The sequence below is a fragment of the Mobula birostris genome, chromosome 18 (assembly GCF_030028105.1).
Source record: "Mobula birostris isolate sMobBir1 chromosome 18, sMobBir1.hap1, whole genome shotgun sequence".
NCBI lineage: Eukaryota > Metazoa > Chordata > Chondrichthyes > Myliobatiformes > Myliobatidae > Mobula > Mobula birostris.
In genome coordinates, this window is record NC_092387.1 from 8,243,948 (window position 1) to 8,267,815 (window position 23,868).

At 46.1% G+C, this 23,868-nt stretch overlaps 1 protein-coding gene across 2 annotated transcripts in view; it reads left to right on the forward strand.

The window, feature by feature from the left end:
• Positions 1-10,530: 10,530 nt before the first annotated feature.
• Positions 10,531-23,868, forward strand: part of LOC140211924 (protein unc-45 homolog A-like) — a 48,739-nt gene continuing 35,401 nt past the window's right edge. Inside the window, exons 1-6 of one of the 2 annotated variants that reach the window (XM_072282142.1) lie at positions 10,531-10,611; positions 12,612-12,770; positions 13,697-13,733; positions 15,478-15,653; positions 16,636-16,728; positions 23,244-23,411. In XM_072282142.1, coding sequence (XP_072138243.1) covers positions 10,600-10,611; positions 12,612-12,770; positions 13,697-13,733; positions 15,478-15,653; positions 16,636-16,728; positions 23,244-23,411 — 645 coding nt within the window. In that variant the 5' untranslated portion in view covers positions 10,531-10,599. Of the gene's footprint in view, positions 10,624-12,611; positions 12,771-13,696; positions 13,734-15,477; positions 15,654-16,635; positions 16,729-23,243; positions 23,412-23,868 lie in introns of both variants that reach the window. The other variant, XM_072282141.1, reaches the window with a different exon arrangement.

Consider the following 23,868-nt stretch of genomic DNA (forward strand, 5'->3'; position numbering starts at 1 on the left):
CCCATTGCAATTTGCCTATTGCCACAATAGGTCAACGGCAGATGCAATTTCAATGGCTCTCTAAATGACTTTAGACCACCTGGACAACACAAATGCCTACGTCAGGATGCTGTTCATCGACTATAGCTCAGCATTTAATACCATCATTCCCACAATCCTGATTAAGAAGTTGCAGAACCTGGGCCTCTGTATCTCTGTCCACAATTGGACACTCGACTTCCCGACCAGAAGACCACAGTCTGTGCGGATTGGTGCTAACATATCCTCCTCGCTGACAATTAACACTGGCGCACCTCAGGGGTGTGTGCTTAGCCTACTGCTCTACTCTCTATATACACATGACTGTGTGGCTAGGCATAGCTCAAATACCATCTACAAATTTGCTGACAATACAACCATTGTTGGTAGAGTCTCAGGTGGTGACGTGAGGGCGTACAGGAGTGAGATATGCCAACTAGTGGAGTGGTGTCGCAGCAACAACCTGGCACTCAACATCAGTAAGATGAAAGAGCTTATTGTGGACTTCAGAAAGGTAAGGTGAAGGATCACATACCAATCTTCAAAGAAAGATCAGAAGTGGAGAGAGTGAGCAGCTTCAAATTCCTGGGTGTCAAGATCTCTGAGGACCTAACCTGGTCCCAACATACCGATGTAGTTATAAAGAAGACAAGACAGTGGCTATAATTTATTAGGAGTTTGAAGAGATTTGACATGTCAACTGTTACGTACCCCGTAACGGGTTAAAGAACCAGCAGAAATGGAACACACCTGGAGTCTGTTTTGCTGTTAACTAACTCTATTTTTACTAGTAACTACACAGTACAGTAATATAACACTAGATAAGTCGAACAGGTTAGCAGAATTTATGCATATATAGGTGTGGAAATATAAGCCCAAACTTCTTCAAGCTTAGGTGGTAATTGATAGTCTTATGATGGCAGGTAAATGAAGTCAGTTCAGTTTGTGTTATTGAGTTGAGTAGAATTGAGAAGAGAGAGAGGTGGCTTGTTGTCCACGTTAGCCGATGCCATCGATTCTTCCTGTTGTTCTCCGAAATTTCCAAGTTAGCCAACTTGACCAAGTTAAGAGCTCCATCTTCAAGTGATAATCTACCAACCCAGGCAAGGGTTAGATACACTGGTAGACTCCACAGGGTCACTCTTTCACAGACCGATTCCTCTTAATCGACGCTCAGTCCCACATTCGTGGGCACCTGAAAGTGTAGTGGTAGTTTCGCTACACTTGAGTACAGATGTGCCGGTCGTGCATGCAGCCTGTTACAGCTGTTCTGATCAGTATTCTTACTTTTTAACTTACGTTATTCTTAAATTTTTTTTTCATGGTAACACATCGAAGCTGCACCCTCTCTAACATGCTGGTAGAGAGAGGTTTATTTGGGTCTTTAGCACTGGAAATAGTTACATTTGGACACGTCTCATTAGCGGGACAGAAGCATGGTCACATTGTTTATTCCAGGGACCAGTGGCTTGTGCTAATGCCGACCGGTTTAGCGAGCAGAGTGGCGGACACCCCGGCTGAAATCTGGAGGAAAACACACAGAGGATGCAGAGGGGGATCACAAAGTCGAGGAAAGAGGACCGAGTCAAGACAACAGAGACTTATGGAGAAGAGGAGTTCAGTGGGTAATAAAATGGACGAGCTCACAGCACTAGCCAGGCGTCAGAGAACATTTCGGGAGTGCAGTGTTACGTGTTTCACTGGAACAGGGCTGCACGAGGACATACCCGATCAAAACTTCTCCATGGAGGGCTTCTAGACCGTTCGGGCTGACCGGAAGTGCACTGAGAGCAGTAAGCGTAAAGGAGTTGGGTGCTTACTGTTCTGGTTAACAACGGATGGTGCAATCTGGGTCATATTACGATCGAGGAACGTGTTTGTATATCAGATATTGAACTCTTTACTGTTGGACTCTCAGAAAGGCAGCATTCATTATTAAGGACCTCCAGCACCCAGGGCATGCCTTTTTCTCACTAGAGATACAGAAGCCTGAAGGCACAGACTCAGTGATTCAGGAACAGCTTCTTCCCCTCTGCAATCTGATTCCTAAAAGGACATTGAAGCTTTGGACACTACCTCACTTTTTAAAATATACAGTATTACTGTTTTTGTACATTTTAAAAAATCTATTCAATATACGTAATTGATTTACTAATTATTATGTTTATTTTACTTACTATTATTATTTTTCTCTCTCTGCTAGATTATGTATTGCATTGAACTGCTGCTAAGTTAACAAATTTCACATCACATGCCAATGATAATAAACCTGATTCTAATTCTAATGCATCACCCCAACTCTATGCATCCTTATTTTATCGATAAGTCTTTTATGTGGCACCTTATTGAACACCTTCTGGAAATCCAAGTAAATAACGTCCATCTATTCCTCTCTAACCACTGCTCTCATTATATCCTCAAAGAACTCCAATAGGTTTATCAAACAGGACCTGCCTTTGCTGAATCCATGCTGCGTCTGCCTGCTGCATCTATCGCTTTCCAGATGTCTCATTATTTCTTCTTTAATGATGGTTTCAAACATTTTCCCAACTACAGATGTTAAACTAACTGGCCTATAGTTACCCCTCGATCGTGACCCCACTAAGGAGCACCAGGCCATTGTCTCCCACACCATCACCGACCTTATCCACTCAGGGGATCTCCCATCCACTGCTACCAACCTTATAGTTCCCACACCCCGCACTTCCCGTTTCTACCTCCTACCCAAGATCCACAAACCTGCCTGTCCTGGCAGACCTATTGTCTCAGCTTGCTCCTGCCCCACCGAACTCGTTTCTGCATACCTCAACACTGTTTTATCCCCCCTTGTTCAATCCCTTCCAACCTATGTTCGTGACACTTCTCACGCTCTTAAACTTTTCGATGATTTTAAGTTCCCTGGCCCCCACCACTTTATTTTCACCATGGATGTCCAGTCCCTATATACTTCCATCCCCCATCAGGAAGGTCTCAAAGCTCTACGCTTCTTTTTGGATTCCAGACCTAATCAGTTCCCCTCTACCACCACTCTGCTCCGTCTAGCGGAATTAGTCCTTACTCTTAATAATTTCTCCTTTGGCTCCTCCCACTTCCTCCAAACTAAAGGTGTAGCTATGGGCACCCATATGGGTCCTAGCTATGCCTGCCTTTTTGTTGGCTTTGTGGAGCAATCTATGTTCCGTGCCTATTCTGGTATCTGTCCCCCACTTTTCCTTCGCTACATCGACAACTGCATTGGCGCTGCTTCCTGCACGCATGCAGAGCTCGTTGACTTTATTAACTCTGCCTCCAACTTTCACCCTGCCCTCAAGTTTACCTGGTCCATTTCCAACACCTCCCTCCCCTTTCTAGATCTTTCTGTCTCTGTCTCTGGAGACAGCTTATCCACTGATGTCTACTATAAGCCTACTGACTCTCACAGCTATCTGGACTATTCCTCTTCTCACCCTGTCTCTTGCAAAAACGCCATCCCCTTCTCGCAATTCCTCCGTCTCCGCCGCATCTGCTTTCCGGATGAGGCTTTTCATTCTAGGATGAGGGAGATGTCTTCCTTTTTTAAAGAAAGGGGCTTCCCTTCCTCCACTATCAACTCTGCTCTTAAACGCATCTCCCCCATTTCATGTACATCTGCTCTCACTCCATCCTCCCACCACCCCACTAGGAATAGGGTTCCCCTGGTCCTCACCTACCACGCCACCAGCCTCCGGATCCAACATATTATTCTCCGTAACTTCCGCCACCTCCAACAGGATCCCACTACTAAGCACATCTTTCCCTCCCCCCCCCTCTGCATTCCGCAGGGATCGCTCCCTACACAACTCCCTTGTCCATTCGTCCCCCCCAACCCTCCCCACTGATCTCCCTCCTGGCACTTATCCGTGTAAGCGGAAGCAAGTGCTACACATGCCCTTACACTTCCTCCTTTACCACCATTCAGGGCCCCAAACAGTCCTTCCAGGTGAGGCAACACTTCACCTGTGAGTCAGCTGGGGTGATATACTGCGTCCGGTGCTCCCGATGTGGCCTTTTATATATTGGCGAGACCCGACGCAGACTGGGAGACCGCTTTGCTGAACACCTACGCTCTGTCCGCCAAAGAAAGCAGGATCTCCCAGTGGCCACACATTTTAATTCCACATCCCATTCCCATTCTGACATGTCTATCCACGGCCTCCTCTACTGTAAAGATGAAGCCACACTCAGGTTGGAGGAACAACACCTTATATTCCGTCTGGGTAGCCTCCAACCTGATGGCATGAACATCGACTTCTCTAACTTCCGCTAATGCCCCACCTCCCCCTCGTATCCCATCTGTTACTTATTTTTATACACACATTCTTTCTCTCACTCTCCTTTTTCTCCCTCTGTCCCTCTGAATATACCCCTTGCCCATCCTCTGGGTCCCCCCCCCTTGTCTTTCTTCCTGGACCTCCTGTCCCATGATCCTCTCGTATCCCCTTTTGCCAATCACCTGTCCAGCTCTTGGCTCCATCCCTCCCCCTCCTGTCTTCTCCTATCATTTTGGATCTCCTCCTCCCCCTCCAACTTTCAAATCCCTTACTCACTCTTCCTTCAGTTAGCCCTGACGAAGGGTCTCAGCCGGAAACGTCAACTGCACCTCTTCCTAGAGATGCTGCCTGGCCTGCTGTGTTCACCAGCAACTTTTATGTGTGTTGCTTGAATTTCCAGCATCTGCAGAATTCCTGTTGTTTGGCCTATAGTTACCTACCTTTTGCCTGCGTCCTTTTTTGAACAGAGGCGTGACATTCGCCATCCTCCAATCTGCCAGGACCTGCACAGAGTCCAAAGAATTTTGGTAAATTGTCACCAAAGCCTCTATTGTAACCACTGTCATGTCTTTCAGTACCCTGGGATGCATTTCATCAGGAGCAGGGGACTTGTCTATCTTCAGGTCCGCAAGTTTCCTCAACACTACCTCTTTAGTGATACCTATTGTATCGAGGTCCTCACCTCCATAACATCTACCACCATCTCTGGCAGGGTTTTCCACGCACTCAACATTCTGTGTAAAAAACTTACCTATGACATCCCTCTTATATTTTCCTCCAATCTTACCTTTAAATTATGTCACATCTTATTAGCCATTTCCTGGCTAGAGTCTATGCCTCTTTTAGTCTTGTACACCCATCAAGTCATCTGTCATCCTTCTCTCCAAAGAGAAAAGCCCTAGCTCACTCAACCTTTCCTCATAAGGCATGTTCTGTAATCCAGGCAGCATCCTGGTAAATGTCAAATTCAAGTTCAGGTTTAATTGTCATTCAACCATACCTGAACACCCATGAATACAGCCCAATGAAACAGCGTTCCTCTGGGGCCAAGGTACTAAACACAGTACCAACAGTCGCTCACAGCACAAGTCACATATAGCTCATGGAAGATAGCAAGCACCTATACAGGCATCCATTAGTCTCATGAGACCATGGATTTGCACATTGAAAGGTTTCCAGGGCGCAGGCCTGGGCAAGGTTGTATGGAACATCAGCAGTTGCCCATGTTGCAAGTCTCCCCTCTCCACGCCACCGATGTTGTCCAAGGGAAGGGCATTAGGACCCATACAGCCTGGCACCGGTGTCATCGCAGAGCAATGTGTGGTTAAGTGCCTTGCTCAAGGACACAACATGCTGCCTCAGCCAAGGCTCGAACTAGCAACCTTCAGATCACTAGACGAATGCCTTAACCACTTAGCTATGCACCTATAAGATGTCAGTAAAATACAGTCACACAGAAAAAATACAGTCCAGGACCCTGAGTCCATGAATGTTGCAGCAGTCTGCAGTCAAACACAATACAACTTGTCTAATGTCGAGTGAGAACCTTTGTAAAGCTTCCAACAGTGAGCAGAACTGAACACAGCAGTCCGGGTATGGTGTAACCAGGGTGTTACAGAGCTGCAGTATTACCTCATGGCTCTTGAACTCATTCTCTCAACCAACAAAGGCCAACACAAGAAAATCTGCAGATGCTGGAAATCCAGAGCAACATGCACAAAATGCTGGAGGATCTTAGCAAGTCAGGCAGCGTCCATGGAAATGAAGAAACAGTTAATGTTTCAGGCCGAGACCCTTCATAGGGACTGAAAAGGAAGAGGGAAGATGACAGGATAAAAAGGTGGGGAAGGGGAAGGAGGATAGGCAGAAGGTGATAGGTGAAGCCAGGTGGGTGGGAAAGGCTGGAGATGATGAAAAGAGAGAGGAGTGGACCGTAGGAGAAAGGGAAGGAGGAGGGGACCCAGGGGGGAAGGTGATAGGCAAGGGAGAAGAGGGGAGGGAGAAATCAATATTCATGCCATCAGGTTGGAGGCTATCCAGAGGGTGTTGCTCCTCCACCCTGAGTGTGACCTCACTGTATGGTTTCTTAACAACTGTGTGTTTCTCTCTCCCCTGCCCCACCCTCTAAATCTATTCCTCATCTTGTTCCCTCCAGTCCTGCCGAAGGGTCTTGGGCCGAAATGTCGACTGTACTTTTTCCCATGCCTGGCCTGCTGAGTTCCTCCAGCATCTTGTGTGCGTTGCTTGGATTTCCAGCATCTGCAGACTTCCTCTTGTTCTTAACAACCCTGTCAACTTGATAGCAACTTGGTTGTTATATTGTAACTGGGCACAGTTTTACCCTGGGACCAGAGGTAAAAGGAACAACCATGAGGATTAATTAATCAGGAAGTAGAAGGTGTTCAAAGGACTATTTCTGATTTATTTATGGGGAAAGGTATTGCTGTCAAAACTCTATTTATTGCCTATATCCAACAACCCTCAGAGATGGCAGTGAGCCATTACAATCCATCTAGTGACTCTAGTAGAGTTGTTGGAGAAGATAGTTTGATTCAACTACAACAACCAAAATGCTGGAGGAACTCAGCAGGTTAGGTAGCATCTACAGGAGGGAATAAACTATTGACATTTTGGGCCAAGACCCTTCATCAGGACTGGAAAGGAAGGGGATAGAAGCCGGAATAATAAGCTGGGGGAGGGGAAGGAGTAGAAGCTGGCAGATGATAGGTGAGGCCAGGTGAAGGGTCAGGTGGATGAAGTAGGAAGCTGGGAAGGGAGAGGTGGAAAGGTAAAAGGTCTGAAGGAAATAGGGTCCGATAGCACTCAAAATGCTGGAGGAACTCAGCAGGTCAGGAAGCATCTATTTCCAGCATCCGCAGTATCTCTTGTGTTTATGAGTTTGATAGTTTGATTCCTCTGAGTGGTTGGTTTATTTCAGAGGCAGCTTATTGCTGTGTTCACAAAAACGTCAGACTGGGTAAGAATAACTGAAGGCTGATTTATACTTCTGCATCAACTCGATGCCATAACCTACGCGCGTAGTGAGCATTTATACTTGTGCGTTGGTGTGTCTGCGTCACTCTGCAATTCATGAACATCACGCATGCGCACACACCTGTCCGTGCAAGGCTTCATGGTCATGGTAGTCTTTCTTGGGGTAAACAAGAAGCGAGCGTCTTTTTTTGTAAAAGCGAAATGTGTCCTCCATAATTTTGGAGGTCTGTAAAGCTTTATGGAAAGCATTGCAGCCAGAGTTCCTTCCCTGCCCTTCAATCGGCCAATGGGAAGCTATTGCCATGTAGGAAGAAACATGATGCTCCCAGGCGGACCAATCACAATTGTTGCGTTCTGTGTTGCCGCAACACGTAGTTACATTTTGGGAGAGGTGCGCGTCAGGCTACGGCGTAGGGATCCGCGTAGTGTTCGCGGCAACACCGTACCTACGGCATCGAGTTGACGCAGAAGTATAAATCGGCCTTGAGTCATTTCCCTGAAGGACAAATTCAGTAGCTTCACCATGACTATAAATAAAACCTAGATTATTTAATCAACTGAATTAAAATTATCCAGTGGTTATGTTGGAATTTGGTGTTTTTTTGGGCTTTTTTCCCTTTCTTTCCAGTCCTGATGAAGGGCCTTGGCCCAAAATGTCAACTGTTTGCTCCGTTCCATTGATGCTGCCTGACCTGCTGAGTTCCTCCAGCATCTGCGTTTCAGCTTTGAACTCGCATCTCCATCGCAGCAGTCCAGAGCTTTGCGTAGTGAGGCCTCCATTGGTCAGAGCCGACCATGGATGTTGTGTCCTAGTTGCTGAGGCAGCACCAAAAATAGACAAGCCAGGGCAGTAGGACGTGGAGGGCAAGCTGACGCCCATGCGGCAGCTCCCCCTCTCCACACAGCTGATGTATCCAGAGGAACGGCAGAGACCGATACAGTTTGGCACCAGCGGCGTCACCAGAGTTGCCAGTCCGTGTTGAACTCAACGTAGGGTTGCCCTGGGGACTCCAGCTCTGGATTTTCCCTTGGGGATTACTCTTGAAGCCTTCCCCGTGAGTGAGTGTAGACACAAGGCAGCAGAGGTTTGAGATCAGAGTTTCCCTTCTCCAAGATGAGCTGCCAACCACAGCTGACGAGCCCCATCTGCCTGAAGCGACTGGTTTTAAGGTGCCAGTAACCTGCCTTTGCTGCTTCTCCTGTCAGTAGAAATGGTTCTGCTGGGCTTAGTAGTTAAGTCACACGTGAAGGCCAGGAGCTGGACTTGGTTTTCAGAAGCACACGCCATTGGGAGCATTTAATAGGTAGTGCGAGCTTATCTTCACTAACCTCCCAGACAACCTTAAGGAGCTTTGCATTAAATCCATTAATTTAACAATAGAACATATCGTTTATAATTCCATATCAGATTCTAAAAATGAAGTGTACTTCAAAACGTCAGGCTTGGGAAAAGGAAAGCTTCCAAAAAAAAAACACGTTAACTATTCTGACTGGATGAAGGTTCAAATACTGTATCTAGACAATTTGTAAAGGATGAGTGAGCTGGTGAAATGGGAAAAGCTTTATTCAACTCGAGGTAGGAGATGTGATGTGGAATAAGTGGTGGGCAAAGGTGCTGAAACCTTGTCGGGTGAGTGCAGCCAAGAGTGATGGACTGAATCACAGTCAAAACTCACCGATCCAGAAATGGAGGGAGCCCCTGCATCATGTGGATTACCAGTCCCACTCGCATCAGGTTGGGAGATGAAATCAGGTGGGCACTTTACACAGAAAGTTCCTCTGGGCGTCCCTCTAGCTGTATCGGGCACACTAGTGGGGAGAGAGAGAGAGAGAGAAAAAGGACACACACGAAATGCTGGAGGAACTCAGCAGGCCAGGCAGCATCTATGGAAAAGAGTACGGCCGATGTTTCAGCCGAGACCCTTCAGCAGGACTGGAGAAAAAAAGATGAGGAGTTGGAGTTAGAGGGTGGGGAGAAACAGAAGGTGATAGGTGAAACCAGGGGGAGGGGGTGAAGTAAAGAACTGGGAAGTTGATAGGTGAAAGAGATACAGGGCTGGAGAAGGGGGAATCTCATAGGAGAGGACAGAAGGCCATGGAAGAAAGAGGGGGAGGAGCACCAGAGGGTGGCGACGGGCAGGCAAGGAGATAAGGTGCAAGAGGGAAATGGTGATGGGAATACAGAAGGTGGGGGGGAGGCATAATGGGAACTTCAAGAAATCAATGTTCATTCCATCAGGTTGGAGGCTATCCTGACAGAATATAAGGTGTGGCCTCATCATGGCAGTAGAGGAGGCTGTGGACTGACATGTCAGAGTCGGAATGGGAATAGGAAGTGGAATTAAAATGGGTGGCCACTGTGAGATCCCACTTTTTTTGGCAGACGGAGCTCAGTGGAGTTGTCTCCCAATCTACGTCAGGTCTCACCGATCTACAGGAGGTCACACTGGACACAGTAAATGAGCCCAACAGACTCACAGGCGAAGTGTTGCCTCAACTGGAAGGACTGTTTAGAGCCCTGATTGGCAGTGAGGGAGGAGGTGTAGCACTTGTTCTGCTTGCAAGGATAAGTGCCAGGAGGGAGATTGGTGGGGAGGGAAGAGAGGACAAGGGAGTCCCTGTGGGAAGCAGGAAGTAGGGGGAGGGAAAGGTGTGCTTGGTGGTGGGAGCCCATTGGAGATGGGGGAAGTACCAGAGAATTATGTGCTGGATACGGAGGCTGGTGGGGTGGTAGGTGAGGACAAGGGGAACCCTATCCCTGGTAAGGTGGTGGGAGGATGGGGTAAGATCAGACGTGAGTGAAATGGATGAGATGTGGTTGAGGGTAACATTGATGGTGGAGGAAGGGAAGCCCCTCTCTTTGAAAAAGGAGGACATCTTCTTTGTTCTAGAATGGAAAGCAGATGAGCAGGGACGGAGGAACTGGGAGAAGGCGATGGTGTTACAAGTAACAGTGTGGGAGGAGGTATAGTCCAGGTAGCTGTGAGAGTCAGTGGGTTTGCTATAGACATCAGTAGATAAGCTGTCTCCAGTGATAGAGATTGAGAAAGGGGAGGGAAGTATCGGAAATGGACTGGTACATTTGAGGGCAGGGTGGAAGTTGGACTACAGGGAACTCCATGCCAAACTAGCCTGGGCCACCGCCAGCCAGAGCCCCGCCCCCTTCTTTGAGTGACAGCTCATCGCCTTTTATGGATATGGAGTTTAGCGGGAGCTCCGTGCTGACGCCATCATCGCGCGACCAGGGATCTGCCGGGAGGTGGGCCCGGCCGTGGTCGCCGCGGCAACCGGAGTGGGGATGGCGGACGGGGTGAGGCCGGAGGTGTGGGTGACCAGGGTGGAGGGAGAGAGGAGAGCGGCGGGTCGGGGGTCGGGGCAGGGGCTAGAGAGGGCAAAGGGCCTTGCGATCAGCAGCCGGGGTGTGCTAAACAGCGAGATCACGGGTCCCGGCAGTGGTGAAACAAGAGGAAGGAGTGAAGTCCTCGGGTGCTGTGTGGCATCAGGCCAGGGGAGGGTGAGGGGCGTGGGGAAGGGCAGGGGAATAGGGTCCCCAGGGGGAGGGAGGGCACCCACTACGTTGGGGACGAAGTGGGCGGGGGTAGGGTGTTGGAGAGAGTGGTCCTGAGGGTGGGGAGTGGCCTGGGTTCTGGAATCACTGGGAAGTGTTTGGGACTGGAGTTGGCAGAGGTATCCAAAGAGAGAGGCATAATTTTAAGGTGATTGGAGGAAAATGTGGGGAGGGGCAGGTGGTGTCAGAGGTAAGTTTTTCTACACAGTGATGGTTGGTGGTAGAGACATCCCCGTTAGAGATAATTAAGAGACTTTTGCATAACCGTGCGGATGATATGAAGGGCTTTGTGGGAGGGTAGGATTAGATTGATCTTGGAGTAGGTTAAAAGGCTGGCACAACATGGGGGGGGGGGCGCTGAAGGGCCTGTGCTGTCGTGTTTATGTTCTATGATGGGCCATTTACCATCACAGGGATTCCAAGAGCCAGAGATCTGATTGCTAAAATATGAAAACATTGCCCAATTGTATCCAGCAATAACACTCAAGACCACGTTACACATGCACTCCTTGGCTGCCATTCTGATCATCTGGTGACCAGATGGAGGGCTACGTAGGAGATTGATCTTGGAGTAGGTTAAGGGGTTGACACAGTATTATGGGCCGAAGGGTCTGTACTGTTCTATGTTAACATCTCATTAGATATTGCCTGAGAAGATGCAGCACGAGTGTAGCAGTTAGCACAACGCTTTATGGCTCCGGCTGTAAGATTCCCACCACTGTCTCTACGTTCTCCCTGTGACCGCGTGGGTTTCCTCCCACATACCAAAGATGTGCGGTTAGAGTTAGTGAGTTTTGTTGACACTGGAAGCATGGTGACACTTGCAGGCTGCCCTGCACGATCTTTGCTGATTTGATTTGACACAAAATGACAGGTTTCACTTGATGTGCATTTGACAAACAAAACTAATGTTTTAATCTTTACAAGCTCCTCTGCATTGTTGGATCAGATAGTCCTGCAGTGTATTTTTGACATGTTTTGTTTTCTCCTACACTGTTTATCAAATTCTGCTGGGACAGAGATGACTATGTACCCCCATCATGGTCATCAGTTCTTATTTCAATAAACTTCCCACTGTAGCACCAGTTGTTCTTCACCTTCATTGACTTAAGTTTACAACTTGCTCTAAGCTGGGGACAATTCATGCACTTATCTCAAATAGACTAGATTAGGTCAATGTACTTTTTACTGGCCTTACAAAGCAATCTATTGACAAACTTCCAACTCATTGAGAACACTGCTGCTAGATTGGTAACTAAAAGCTGGATGAGGGAGCCCATCACTCCTGTCCTAACTGCTGTGCACTGGCTTCCTGTATCTTTTAGAATTGATTTTAGTGTTCTCTCTACTTGTTTTAAAGCTCTCTATGGTCTGGAGTACAACACAGAATTGTTTTAATTTTATAATCCTCCTCGAGCTCTCAGGTCTTCTTCAGCTGGTCTCTTAAATTTAAACAATCTCAATCTCCCTCAAAAGATAATTGGCAAGTCAGCTTCTTTGAACTATCCTGTGGAAGTCAATACCTAAAACTGCAGACTCAGTTGACACTTTTAAACCAGCTCAAAACCTATTTATTTAACCTTGCTTTTAATTAACATCAGTTTTTTAAAATTTTATTTTCATGTTTGCAGTTTATCCCATTGTATGAAAACTGCTCTGTAAATAAGATCATTATTAATTGTTCTCTTGGATTATTGAGGAACTGGGTCAGATCAGATTTTCTCATCTGTTCCTTGTTACAGGGCAGCGCGGCACAGCTGCGGGAAGATGGAAACGCAAGTTTTAAATTGGGAGACTATGAGGCGGCTCTGTCCTGCTACACACAAGCAATCGAGCTTTCCCCAGAGCCAGCTGAGCTCAGAGTGCTGCACCGTAACAGAGCAGCCTGCTACCTCAAACTGGTGAGTAAAATATTAAATAATCTGATGGCATGAACCACCTTTTCTTAGAAACTGTGAACACGGGTAGTCAAAACTGCTCAACGCATCACCAGGTCCAACCTACCCACCATAGGACAAAGGGAAAAGGGGCAGTGATTCATGGCGGATCCCACCCACCCCACTCATGGACTGTTTGCATAGTCATAGACATACTTTATTGTTCCCGAGGGAAATTGGGTTTCGTTACAGTTGCACCAACCAAGAATAGAGTATAAATATAGCAAAATAAAACTACAAATAGTTAAATAATAATATGTAAATTATGCCAGGAAATAAGTCCAGGACCAGCCTATTGGCTCAGGATGTCTGACCCTCCAAGGAAGGAGTTGTAACGTTTGATGGCCACAGGCAGGAATGACTTCCTATGATGCTCTGTGTTGCATCTCGGTGGAATGAGTCTCTGGCTGAATGTACTCCTGTGCCCAACCAGTACATTATGTAGTGGATGGGAGACATTGTCCAAGATTGTCCCACTCCCATCAGGGAGGAGCCTACATAGCATCCACATCAGGACCACCAGACTCAAAAACAGTTACTGTCCTCAAGCAATAATTTCAATCAACACCTCCTCCTATCAACTCTGGCCCTGCATTATTATTTCCTGTCAGTCACCTTATGTACAGCCTAGTCACTGTAGGGACTTATAATTAATCTATTTAATTTTGTATATATATTGTGTTTTTATTATTATTACTGCGTTCTTTATCTTTTGTTTTTTTCTGTTTGTGCTGCGTCTGATCCGGACTAACAATTATTTCATTCTCCTTTACACTTGTGTACAGGAAATAACATTAAACAATCTTGAATCTTAAATCTCTGAATAATCATAAATTATTTATTCAGCCTTGTGGACAATATGTCTGATTTTTTTTACTCCCTGTTATCAGGAACAGTACTCAAAGGCTGAGGCTGATGCTTCAAGAGGTAAGTGAAGAACATGTGTCCTCTGCTCTGTATAGTGATGCTTCATGTAACTACATTCACCTGCTTGTTCCTGAATATTCTCTTGTGTAGGAATGACATATTCTCTGTTGGCAAACTGAATGAATTCAAAAATCCCACGGAACCATTAAAGTAGTCAGCAAGGATGTTTTTCCCAGTGCACTAACCAATATTTATTCTTCTTTCAGCATTGCTGAAGCTAATTGTATATAGTCACTAAATTGTTAATAGTCCTTATTACATTCTAGTCGGTCTGATAAAAAGTCTACTCTTCAGAGTATTCTCATATTCAATGAGATATGAAAACAAATATTAAAGTCAAGTTTTTTTTTCCTTTTATTTCTTCTTCTTAAGCTTATCACCCTTACTGGGGCATTGGCTGTCAATAGCAGCTCCTCAGGGTCGATAGAGGTTTGATCAGCCCTATGACTTCATACACCTTCTAGGCGAAGATCCTTCCTCTCCCAGGCATGAGTTCTCTGGAGCTTCTGTTGGTGCTTCTGTAGCTCTGGGTTTTTGAGGAATGGGGTTGCTGGCCCCATGCCCAACCCTCCTCCTCTCACAACTGGGCTTGGGACCATCCAAGGTGGAGTCTTGTTTCATTTGGAACGTTCTAAGTTAGACTTCTAGCACAAACGCAAGTCCTGTGGTCCAACTTGTCCATGCTGACCAAGGTGTCTGCTCGGGCTAGTCCCATTTGCCTGCACTTGTATCCCTGTAAAACCTTTCTCTTCATGTATCTGTCTAAATGTATTTGAGCATTGCAATTCTTGTGTGATGTATGCAGACACGTTTGTGTGGTTTGGTTCATTGTACCCATTTATTTATTTGTTTTATTTGGTGATACAGTGCAGAACAGGCCTCTTGTCCATCAAACTGTGCCAGCCACAAACCACCGATTTAACCCTAGCCTAACCACAGGACAATTTACAATGACAAATAAACATGTTAACTGGCACGTCTTTGGACTGTGGGAAAGCACACTCCACAGGAAGGACGTACAAACTCGTTGAAGAGGACGCCAGGGTTGAACTCTGAACTCTGACGCCCCAAGCTGTAGAAGTGTTGAGTTAATTGCTATGCTACCTTGGCACCTATGTTTGTCTGGTTTGAAAAGCTGGTTATATTGCACCCATTGCACAGTTCTGCTGAGCTACTGGACTAGAAAAATATCCCTAGTGAATAATCAATCCTAAAAGCATTCATCTCTCACATATCTATTCAAATCTATCCTCACTTGCTATCCAGACTATAGTTTCCAAATTGTAGGTTACCCTTGTAAATGTAAGAACATAACTAGGAGCACGTAGTCGTTTGAACCTGCTTCACCACTCATCAAAGCTATGACTTAACTTCTACCTCAGTACCACTTTCCTGCCCTTTCTATTTCCCGTGATTCCCTTAACATCTTGAAGTCTCTTAATTTCAGTGAACCTCCACAGTTCTCCACAAGCCAAGAATTTCATGGTAAAGAAATTTCTCGTCTTCTCTGACCTAAAAGTCTGCCTGTTATTCAGAATATGAAACTGACTGGGGTTCTACACTCTTCAGCGAGGGTAGTATTGTTTCCACCCGCTCCCTCCCACTCCCTTCAAGTGTATTGTTGAGCCCTTTTTCAATGAGCTTGCCTCTCTCTTGAGGCCTAGTCTACTCAATCTCGTTTGTTTGAATGTCTGTGTGCGTATCTGCGTTAAGTTCCAGCAGTGATGGTTGTTCCTCTTCTCAGTCATTGAGGTGGATGGGAAGGATGTGAAGGCTCTGTTCCGCAGGAGTCAGGCCCTGCAGGAACTGGGAAGACTGGATCAGGCGTTTGCTGATATCCAAAGGTGTGCTGTTCTGGAACCCAAGAACAAAGTCTTCCAGGAGTCGATGCGGCAAATTGCAGCAAAGGTCCAGGAGAAGGTGAGGGGAAGGTGGAAAGGCAGAACTGGTGAGGGCGGAGGTGGTACATATTGGCAGGAAAAAGAAGTGCATGCAGGTGTTAAAGTATTTATTAAAGATTACCTTTACTTGTCACATGTACATCGAGACATAGTGAAATGTGTCGTTTGTGTCAACAACCAACAGAGTCCGAGGATATCCTTGGGGCAGCCTGCAAATGTTGCTACACTTCTGTCACCAGTGTAGCATGCCCACAACTTACTAACCCTAACCCGTACGTCTTCAGAATGTGGGAGGAAAGCAGAGCACCCAGAGGAAGCATACACAGTCACGGATCACAGACTCCTCATAAACAGCAGCGGGAACTGAACCCTGATTGGTGCTCGCTGGCACTGTAAAGCATTGCACTAACTGCTATGCCACCGTGCCACTGTAAAAGCATTAGCCAAATATCTAAATAGTCATAAATTGTTGATGTCCCTCAGGATTCTGGGGAAACAAAACTGTGTCAACATAAAACACACCAGGTCAGGCAGCGCCTGCAGAGAGAGAAGCAAAATTACCGTTTTAGCTCTTTTGTTATGTTGGTCTGGGATTGTGTTTGTTGCAGACATGTTAGCTACGGTTCTTAAGTATTGTCAGTTCCATCAGCAATGATTATGAGTTCAGAACCTTCTAGTTTTTCATGACAGGATAGGCATACCCTTCTGTTCATTCTTTGTCATCGCTGGGTTTCAGATAACTGCCCTACAAGGAATGTGAAATTCTAATAAATCTGAAAATTCTAATGGCACTTCCTGACATGGGCTCATTGAAGAAAGTTTTAGAATTATTTTCTAGTGTCATGCTCAGAGGCTTGAATTTTTAAAAATTAAGTCTTCTTTCCCAGATTACTGCATTTCTACTGATGTTTTAACTCTGACAATGTCATTGTTGATCAACTCTGGTAATAACAACATAACAAACAATCCTCATCTGCCGTGTTCCTGTCTCTTTATTTCAGGTCCGACTACAGTCCTCTACTGACTCTCGCGTAGAACAAATGTTTAACATCCTCTTGGACCCTGGGGAGAAAGATTCCGACAAAAAACAGAAGGTCAGTGTTTTCTACAGAACCTTCTCGTCAACGTTAATGCTCTGCTCTGCAGAGGGTGCTCTGGATCTTGGATGGGAGCTGGAGGCTTTACAGAGTGTAGGAAGGAGCAATGAATGCTTTGATGTGGCACTCGTTGTGAAAGGTCAGCAAGTAGCAGCAGTGCCATGGTAGAGTAGCAGTTAGTGCCTGTGACTCGGGTTCAATTCCCACCGCTGTCTGTCAGGAGTTTGTACGCGCTCCCTGTGACTCTGCGTGCTGATGTACGGGTCACGGTTAGTAAGTTCTGGGCATGCTATGTTGGAGCCAGAGGCACTTTAGAGCTGCCCCGGCACAACCCTCCCTGATTTGATTTGCTGCAAACAACACATTTCACTGTACGTTTCAATGTTCATGTGACAAATAAAGCCAATCTCTTTATCTGTCCCTCTGATCGTTAGTTACATCGTGGCAGGGTTATAATGACCTTAAAAGCAACAGTTAAATAATCAACGCAAACACGAGGAATTCTGCAGATGCTGGAAATTCAAGCAACACACATCAAAGTTGCTGGTGAACGCAGCAGGCCAGGCAGCATCCCTAGGAAAAGGTACAGTCGACATCTCAGGCCGAGACCCTTCGTCAGGACTAACTGAAGAAGGAGCTAGTAAGAGATTTAAAAGTGGGAGGGGGAGGGGGAGATCCAAAATGATAGGAGAAGACAGGAGGGGGAGGGATGGAGCCAAGAGCTGGACAGGTGATAGGCAAAAGGGATACGAGAGGATCATGGGACAGGAGGTCCGGGAAGAAAGGCAAGGGGGGGAGACCCAGAGGATGGGCAAGGGGTATATTCAGAGGGACAGAGGGAGAAAAAGGAGAGTGAGAGAAAGAATGTGTGTATATAAATAAATAAGGGATGGGGTACGAGGGGGAGGTGGGGCATTAGCGGAAGTTAGAGAAGTCAATGTTCATGCCATCAGGTTGGAGGCTACACAGACGGAGTATAAGGTGTTGTTCCTCCAACCTGAGTGTGGCTTCATCTTTACAGTAGAGGAGATCATTACAGTAGATTGTTTTGCTGAACACCTACGCTCTGTCCACCAGAGAAAGCAGGATCTCCCAGTGGCCACACATTTTAATTCCATATCCCATTCCCATTCTGATATGTCTATCCACGGCCTCCTCTACTGTAAAGATGAAGCCACACTCAGGTTGGAGGAACAACACCTTATATTCCATCTGGGTAGCCTCCAACCTGATGGCATGAACATTGACTTCTCTAACTTCCACTAATGCCCCACCTCCCCCTCGTACCCCATCCCTTATTTATTTATATACACACATTCTTTTTCTTTCTTTCTCTCCCTCTCCCTCTCCCTCTCCCTCTCCCTCTCCCTCTCCCTCTCCCTCTCCCTCTCCCTCTCCCTCTCCCTCTCCCTCTCCCTCTCCCTCTCCCTCTCCCTCTCCCTCTCCCTCTCCCTCTCCCTCTCCCTCTCCCTCCCTCTGACTATACCCCTTGCCCATCCTCTGGGCTTCCCTTCCCCCCACCTTTTCCTTCTCCCTGGGCCTCCTGTCCCATGATCCTCTCATATCCCTTTTGCCAATCACCTGTCCAGCTCTTGGCTCCATCCCTCCCCCTCCTGTCTTCTCCTATCATTTTGGATCTCCACCTCCCCCTCACACTTTTAAATCTCTTACTAGCTCTTTCTTCAGTTAGTCCTGACGAAGAGTCTTGGCCTGAAACGTTGACTGTACCCCTTCCTAGAGATGCTGCCTGGCCTGCTGCGTTCACCAGCACTCTTCCTTCAGTTAGTCCTGACGAAGAGTCTCGGCCAGAAACGTTGACTGTACCTCTTCCTAGAGATGCTGCCTGGCCTGCTGCGTTCACCAGCAACTTTGATGTGTGTTAGTTAAACAATCAGATAGTCATAAATTGTTGATGTCAGCTCAGGATGCTGGGAAAACAAACAGAGGAAAACAAGTCATTAAAGGTGACATCTGCTGAGAGAAACAGAATAAATGTTTTAGGTCAATTGGCCTGATCAAAGATCATCACCCTGATATGTTAACTGTGTTTCTTTCTCCATTGATGCTTCCGGTAATTCTTCCCCCCTCTCCCTCTTCTTCAATTCTCTACTCTGCCCTCTTACCTCTTCTCACCTGCCTATCACCTCCCTCTGGTTCTCCTCCTCCTTTCCTTTCTCCCATGGTCCACTCTTCTCTCCTATCAGATTCCTCCTCCAGCTCTTTGCCTTTTCCACTTATCCTCTCCCAGCTTCATGCCCCTCCTTACCCACGTGGCTTCACCTATAACCTTCGAGCTTGCCCTCCTTCCCCTCCCCCCCCACCTCCTTATTCTGGTATCTTCCTCTTTCCTTTCCAGTCCTGATGAAGGGTCTTGGCCTGAAATGTGTGCTGTTCATTGATTTCCATAGATGCTGTCTGACCTGCTGAATTCCTCCAGCATTTCGTGTGTGTTCCTTGATGGGCTGAGTATTTTCTGTTTCTGATTTCCGGCATCTGTAGATTTTGTCATGGAGTCAAACAGCATGGGAACAGGGCCGTGGTCCACCAAATTCACCTGAGCGTAAACCACCCACTTACACTAATCCTATACAACTCCCATTTTATTCCCTCTGTATGTTGATCTTAGTGTAGGTTAAATAGGCAGCACAACGTCATTCACAGACGGGCCGATACTCTGATGTTGTATCACTTTCTCATCAACTCCTCCCAGATTCCGCTTCCGTGCACACCAGGGGCAACTGACAGCAGTCAGCCTATCAATCTGCATGATTTTGGCATGTGGGAGGAAATCGGGGTATCCGGGGGAAACCTACGTGACACAGGGAGAGTATTTTACCTGCCGTGGAGATTTCGGCAATCATCTTGGTAGCGGTGAACATCCCACCTCAGGCCAGTGTAAAATAGGCTGTAGATGATCTGAGCAATGTAATCAACAGGCATGAAATGGCACATCCTGATGCTTTCACCATCATTATGGAGGATTCTAACCAGGCCAGCTTGGAAAAAGTTTTAAATAATCATTACCAACAAATTATTTGTAGTACCACAGCCAGCACACTGGATTACTTTTACACCACCGTCAAGAGCGTTTACCATGCTATCGCACGCCCACACCTTGGAAAGTATGTTCACCTCTACTCCCTGAGTGTAGGCAGAGACTGAAGACTGCAGCACCAGTAGTGAGGGCTAAGAAGGTATGGACAAGGGAGGTGCAGGAGAGCTTACAGAACTGCTTTGAATCAGTGGACTGGACTGTACTCAGGGACGCATTTTTGAGTTTGAATGAATGCACCACAGCTGTCACTGACTTCATTAAAACCTGCGTGGATGAGTGTGTGCCTACAAAAACTCAGTGTACATACCCAAATCAAAAGCCATTAATGAACCAAGAGGTCTGTAGTCTGCCGAGGGCTAGATCTGTGGCATTCAAGTCTGGTCACCCAGGTCTGTACAAGGAAACCAGGTACGACTTGCGGAAAGCTACTTCAAGAGCCAAGGAACAATTCCGAATGAGGTTAGAGGCGAAGTTAGATGCATGTCAACTCTGGCAACGTTTGCAGGCCATTACTTCCTACGAAGTGAAACCTTACGTGCATGGAGGTGATTCTTCACTTCCAGACAAGCTCAATGCCTTTTATGCTCACCTTGAAAGGGAGAATAAAACTACAGCTATGCGGATCCCTGCAGCACACGGTGACCCTGTGATCTCTGTCTCATAGGCTGACTTCAGACTGTCTTTCAAGAGGGTGAACCCTTGCAAGGAAACAGTCCCCAACCAAATACCTGGTAGGGCTCTGAAACCTGTACCAACCAGCTGGCGAGAATGTTCAGAAATATTTTCAGTCTCTCGTTCCCACGTGCTTCAAAAGAGCAACAATTATACCAGTACCCAAGAAGAACAGGGTGAGCTGCATTAATGACTCTCATTAAGTAGCATTTACATCTATGGTGATGAAGTGCTTTGAGAGGTTGGCTGTGTCTAGAATTAACTCCTGTATCTGCAAAGACCTGGACCAAAGGGGATTTGCCTATCACCACAATAGGTCTGTACTGGATGTGATCTCATTGGCTCTTCACACGACTTTGGATTACCTGGACAATGCAAATACATATTTCAGGTTGCTGATTATTGACTACAGCTCAGCATTTAACTCAATCATTTCTACAGTCTGGTCGAAAAGCTCTGGAACCTGAGCCCCTGTACTTCCCTCTGCAACTGGGTTCTTGACTTCTTAACCAAAATATCACAATCTACAAACCCCATTTCCAGAAAAGTTGGGATATTTTCCAAAATGCAATAAAAACAAAAATCTGTGATATGTTAATTCATGTGAACCTTTATTTAACTGACAAAAGTACAAAGAAAAGATTTTCAGTAGTTTTACTGACCTCCAGCATTTTTTGTGTGTGGCTGCATTGCCCTCTGGTATGGTGGAGGCTACCGCTCTGGATCAAACTAAGCTGCAGAGAGTTGTAAACTTGGTGAGCTCCATCATGAAAGCCTCTGTAGTATCAGGAGATCTTCAAGGAGTGATGCCTCAAAAAGGTGGCATCCATCATTAAGGACCCCCATCATCCAGGTCATGCCTTTTTCTCATTGCTACCATCAGGAAGGAGCCCGAAGGCACACACTCAACAATTCACTAACAGCTTCTTCCCCTCTGTGTTCTGATTCCTGAATGGACATTGAACTCATGAACGCTACCTCACTACTTTTTTATTTCTATTTTTTCACTACTTATTTAATTTAACTATTTAGTACACACACACACACACACACACACACACACAAGTTTGTGAACCCTGTAGAATTTTCTCTATTTCTGCATAATTATGACTTAAGATGTGATCAGATCTTCACGTAAGTCCTAAAACTAGATAAAGAGAACTCCATTAAGTTAATAACACAAAAAAACGTTATGCTTGTTCATTTATTTATTGAGAAAAAAATCCAAAATTACATGTATTTGTTGGGAAAAATATGTGAACCTTTGCTTTCAGTAACTGGTGTGACCCCCTTGAACAGCAATAACTTCAACCAAACGTTTCCAGTAACTGTCGATCAATCCTGCACATTGGCTTGGAGGAATTATAGGCCATTCCTCCTTATAAAACTGCTTCAACACTGGGATGTTGGTGAGCTTCCTTGCATGAACTGCTTGCTTCAGGTCTTTCCATAACATTTCTATAGGATTAAGGTCAGGACTTTGACTTGGCCATTCCAAAACACAATTTTCTTTTTAAACCATTCTGTTATTGATTTACTCTTGTCTTTCGGATGATTGTCTTGTTGCTCTTTCCACCATGCTTCACAGTTGGGAAAGGTATTGGTGTTGGTGTGTAGTGCCCTTTCCCTCCAAACATAGCAATGTGCATTTCTGCTAAAAAGTTCAACTTCTGTCTCATCTGTCCACAGAACATTGTCCCGGAAGTGTTGTAGAATATCCAGGTGGTCTTTTGCAAACTTGAGATGTGCAGCAATTTTGTTTTGGAGAGCAGTGGTTTCCTCCGTGGTTTCCTTCCAGGAACACCGTTGTTGTTCAGTGTTTTTGTTATAGTGGACGCATGAACAGAGCAAATTCTAGAAATTTATGCAGGTCTTTCGCTGTTAGCCTTGGGTTTTTTTTTTACCTCCTTCAGCTGTTGGTGTGACCTTCGCAGGATATCTGCTCCTAGGGAGAGTGGCAACAGTACTGAGTTTCCACCATTTGTAGACAATTTCTCCTACTGATGAACACTCAGGTCTTTAGAAATGCTTTTGTAGCCTTTTCCAGCTTGATGCATTTCTACAATTCTTCTTCTAACGTCCTCTGAAAGTTGTCTTGATTGAGGCACAGTGCGCATAAATGTTCCGAATGTATCTGCCTTTATCAGCACCCCTGGCAGGGCATTCCATGCACCTACCACTCTCTGTAAAAAGCCTATCACTGACATCCCCTGATGCCTTCCTCCAATCACCTTAATATTATGCCCTCTTGTATTAGCTATCTCCACCTAAGCTGTCCACGCTGTCAATGCCCTTGTCATCTTATACACCTCCATCAAGTTGTCTCTCATCCTCCTTCGCTCCAAATAGAAAAGCCTTAGCTCACTCAACCTACCCTCATAAGACATGCTCTCTAATCCAGGAAGCATTCTGGTAAATCCCCTCTGCACCTTCTCTAAAGCTTCCTCATCCTTCCCATAATGAGGCGATCAGACCTGAACAAAAAGAGAACGTGTACAGTCCACTTGGGCAGCACCCGAGGTTTCTGGAGCTGTGAGGTAGAGGTTCCTCCAGCTGCTCCACACTTAGACTTTTAAGTTTTTGGGAAAACTGTTGGTTTTCTCTGATGTGGGATCTTTTGTGCCTAACCGTCTGGAGAGAAGGCCTGTGTCTCCATTGGTGCAGTATCTCTCACTGAGACTGCTCACCCTCTGTGACTGCTGCCAGCAGTCAAAACAAAATGAAACAACCAGACGGAACAAGAAGTTTCTATGCTTGTAGTAATTTTGAACTTTATCATGTGCAGGCTGTCCAGAATCTGATTGTTCTCGCTCGTGAAGACGCTGGGGCCGAAAGGATTTTTCGCAGTGATGGGGCACGTCTCCTTCAGAAAATGCTGGACACGAGGAACGTGGATATTATGCTGGCTTCGCTACGCACACTAGTTGGACTGTGCTCGGGTCACCAATCTCGGGTGAGTCGGGGAGGGGAGAATTGGGAGAGGAATAATCCTCTTGATTCCTTTTAGTTAGGGATTGTGCGCCAAAGAGCCACCTAGTGGTCAGAGGTTTCAACCACATGGTGAATGTATTGAGTTGACCTTATTTCTTATCCTTCACATATATTAGGAGTAAAAATCTTTACGTTACGTCTTCATCTGAATGTGCAATGTGCAAATTATTGTAATTTATAATAAATAGTATGTAAGATGTAGAACAGAACAGTCAATATAGCTTAGAAATACAATTGTGTCAGCGTGAATTAATCAGTCTGATGGCATGGTGGAAAAAGCTGTCCCGGAGCTTGTTGGTCCTGGTTTTTATGCTGTGGTTAAGTTTACCAGATGGTAGCAGCTGGAACAGTTTTTGATTGGGGTGACTTGGGTCCCCAATGATCCTTCGGGCCCTTTTTACGCATCTATTGCTGTAAGT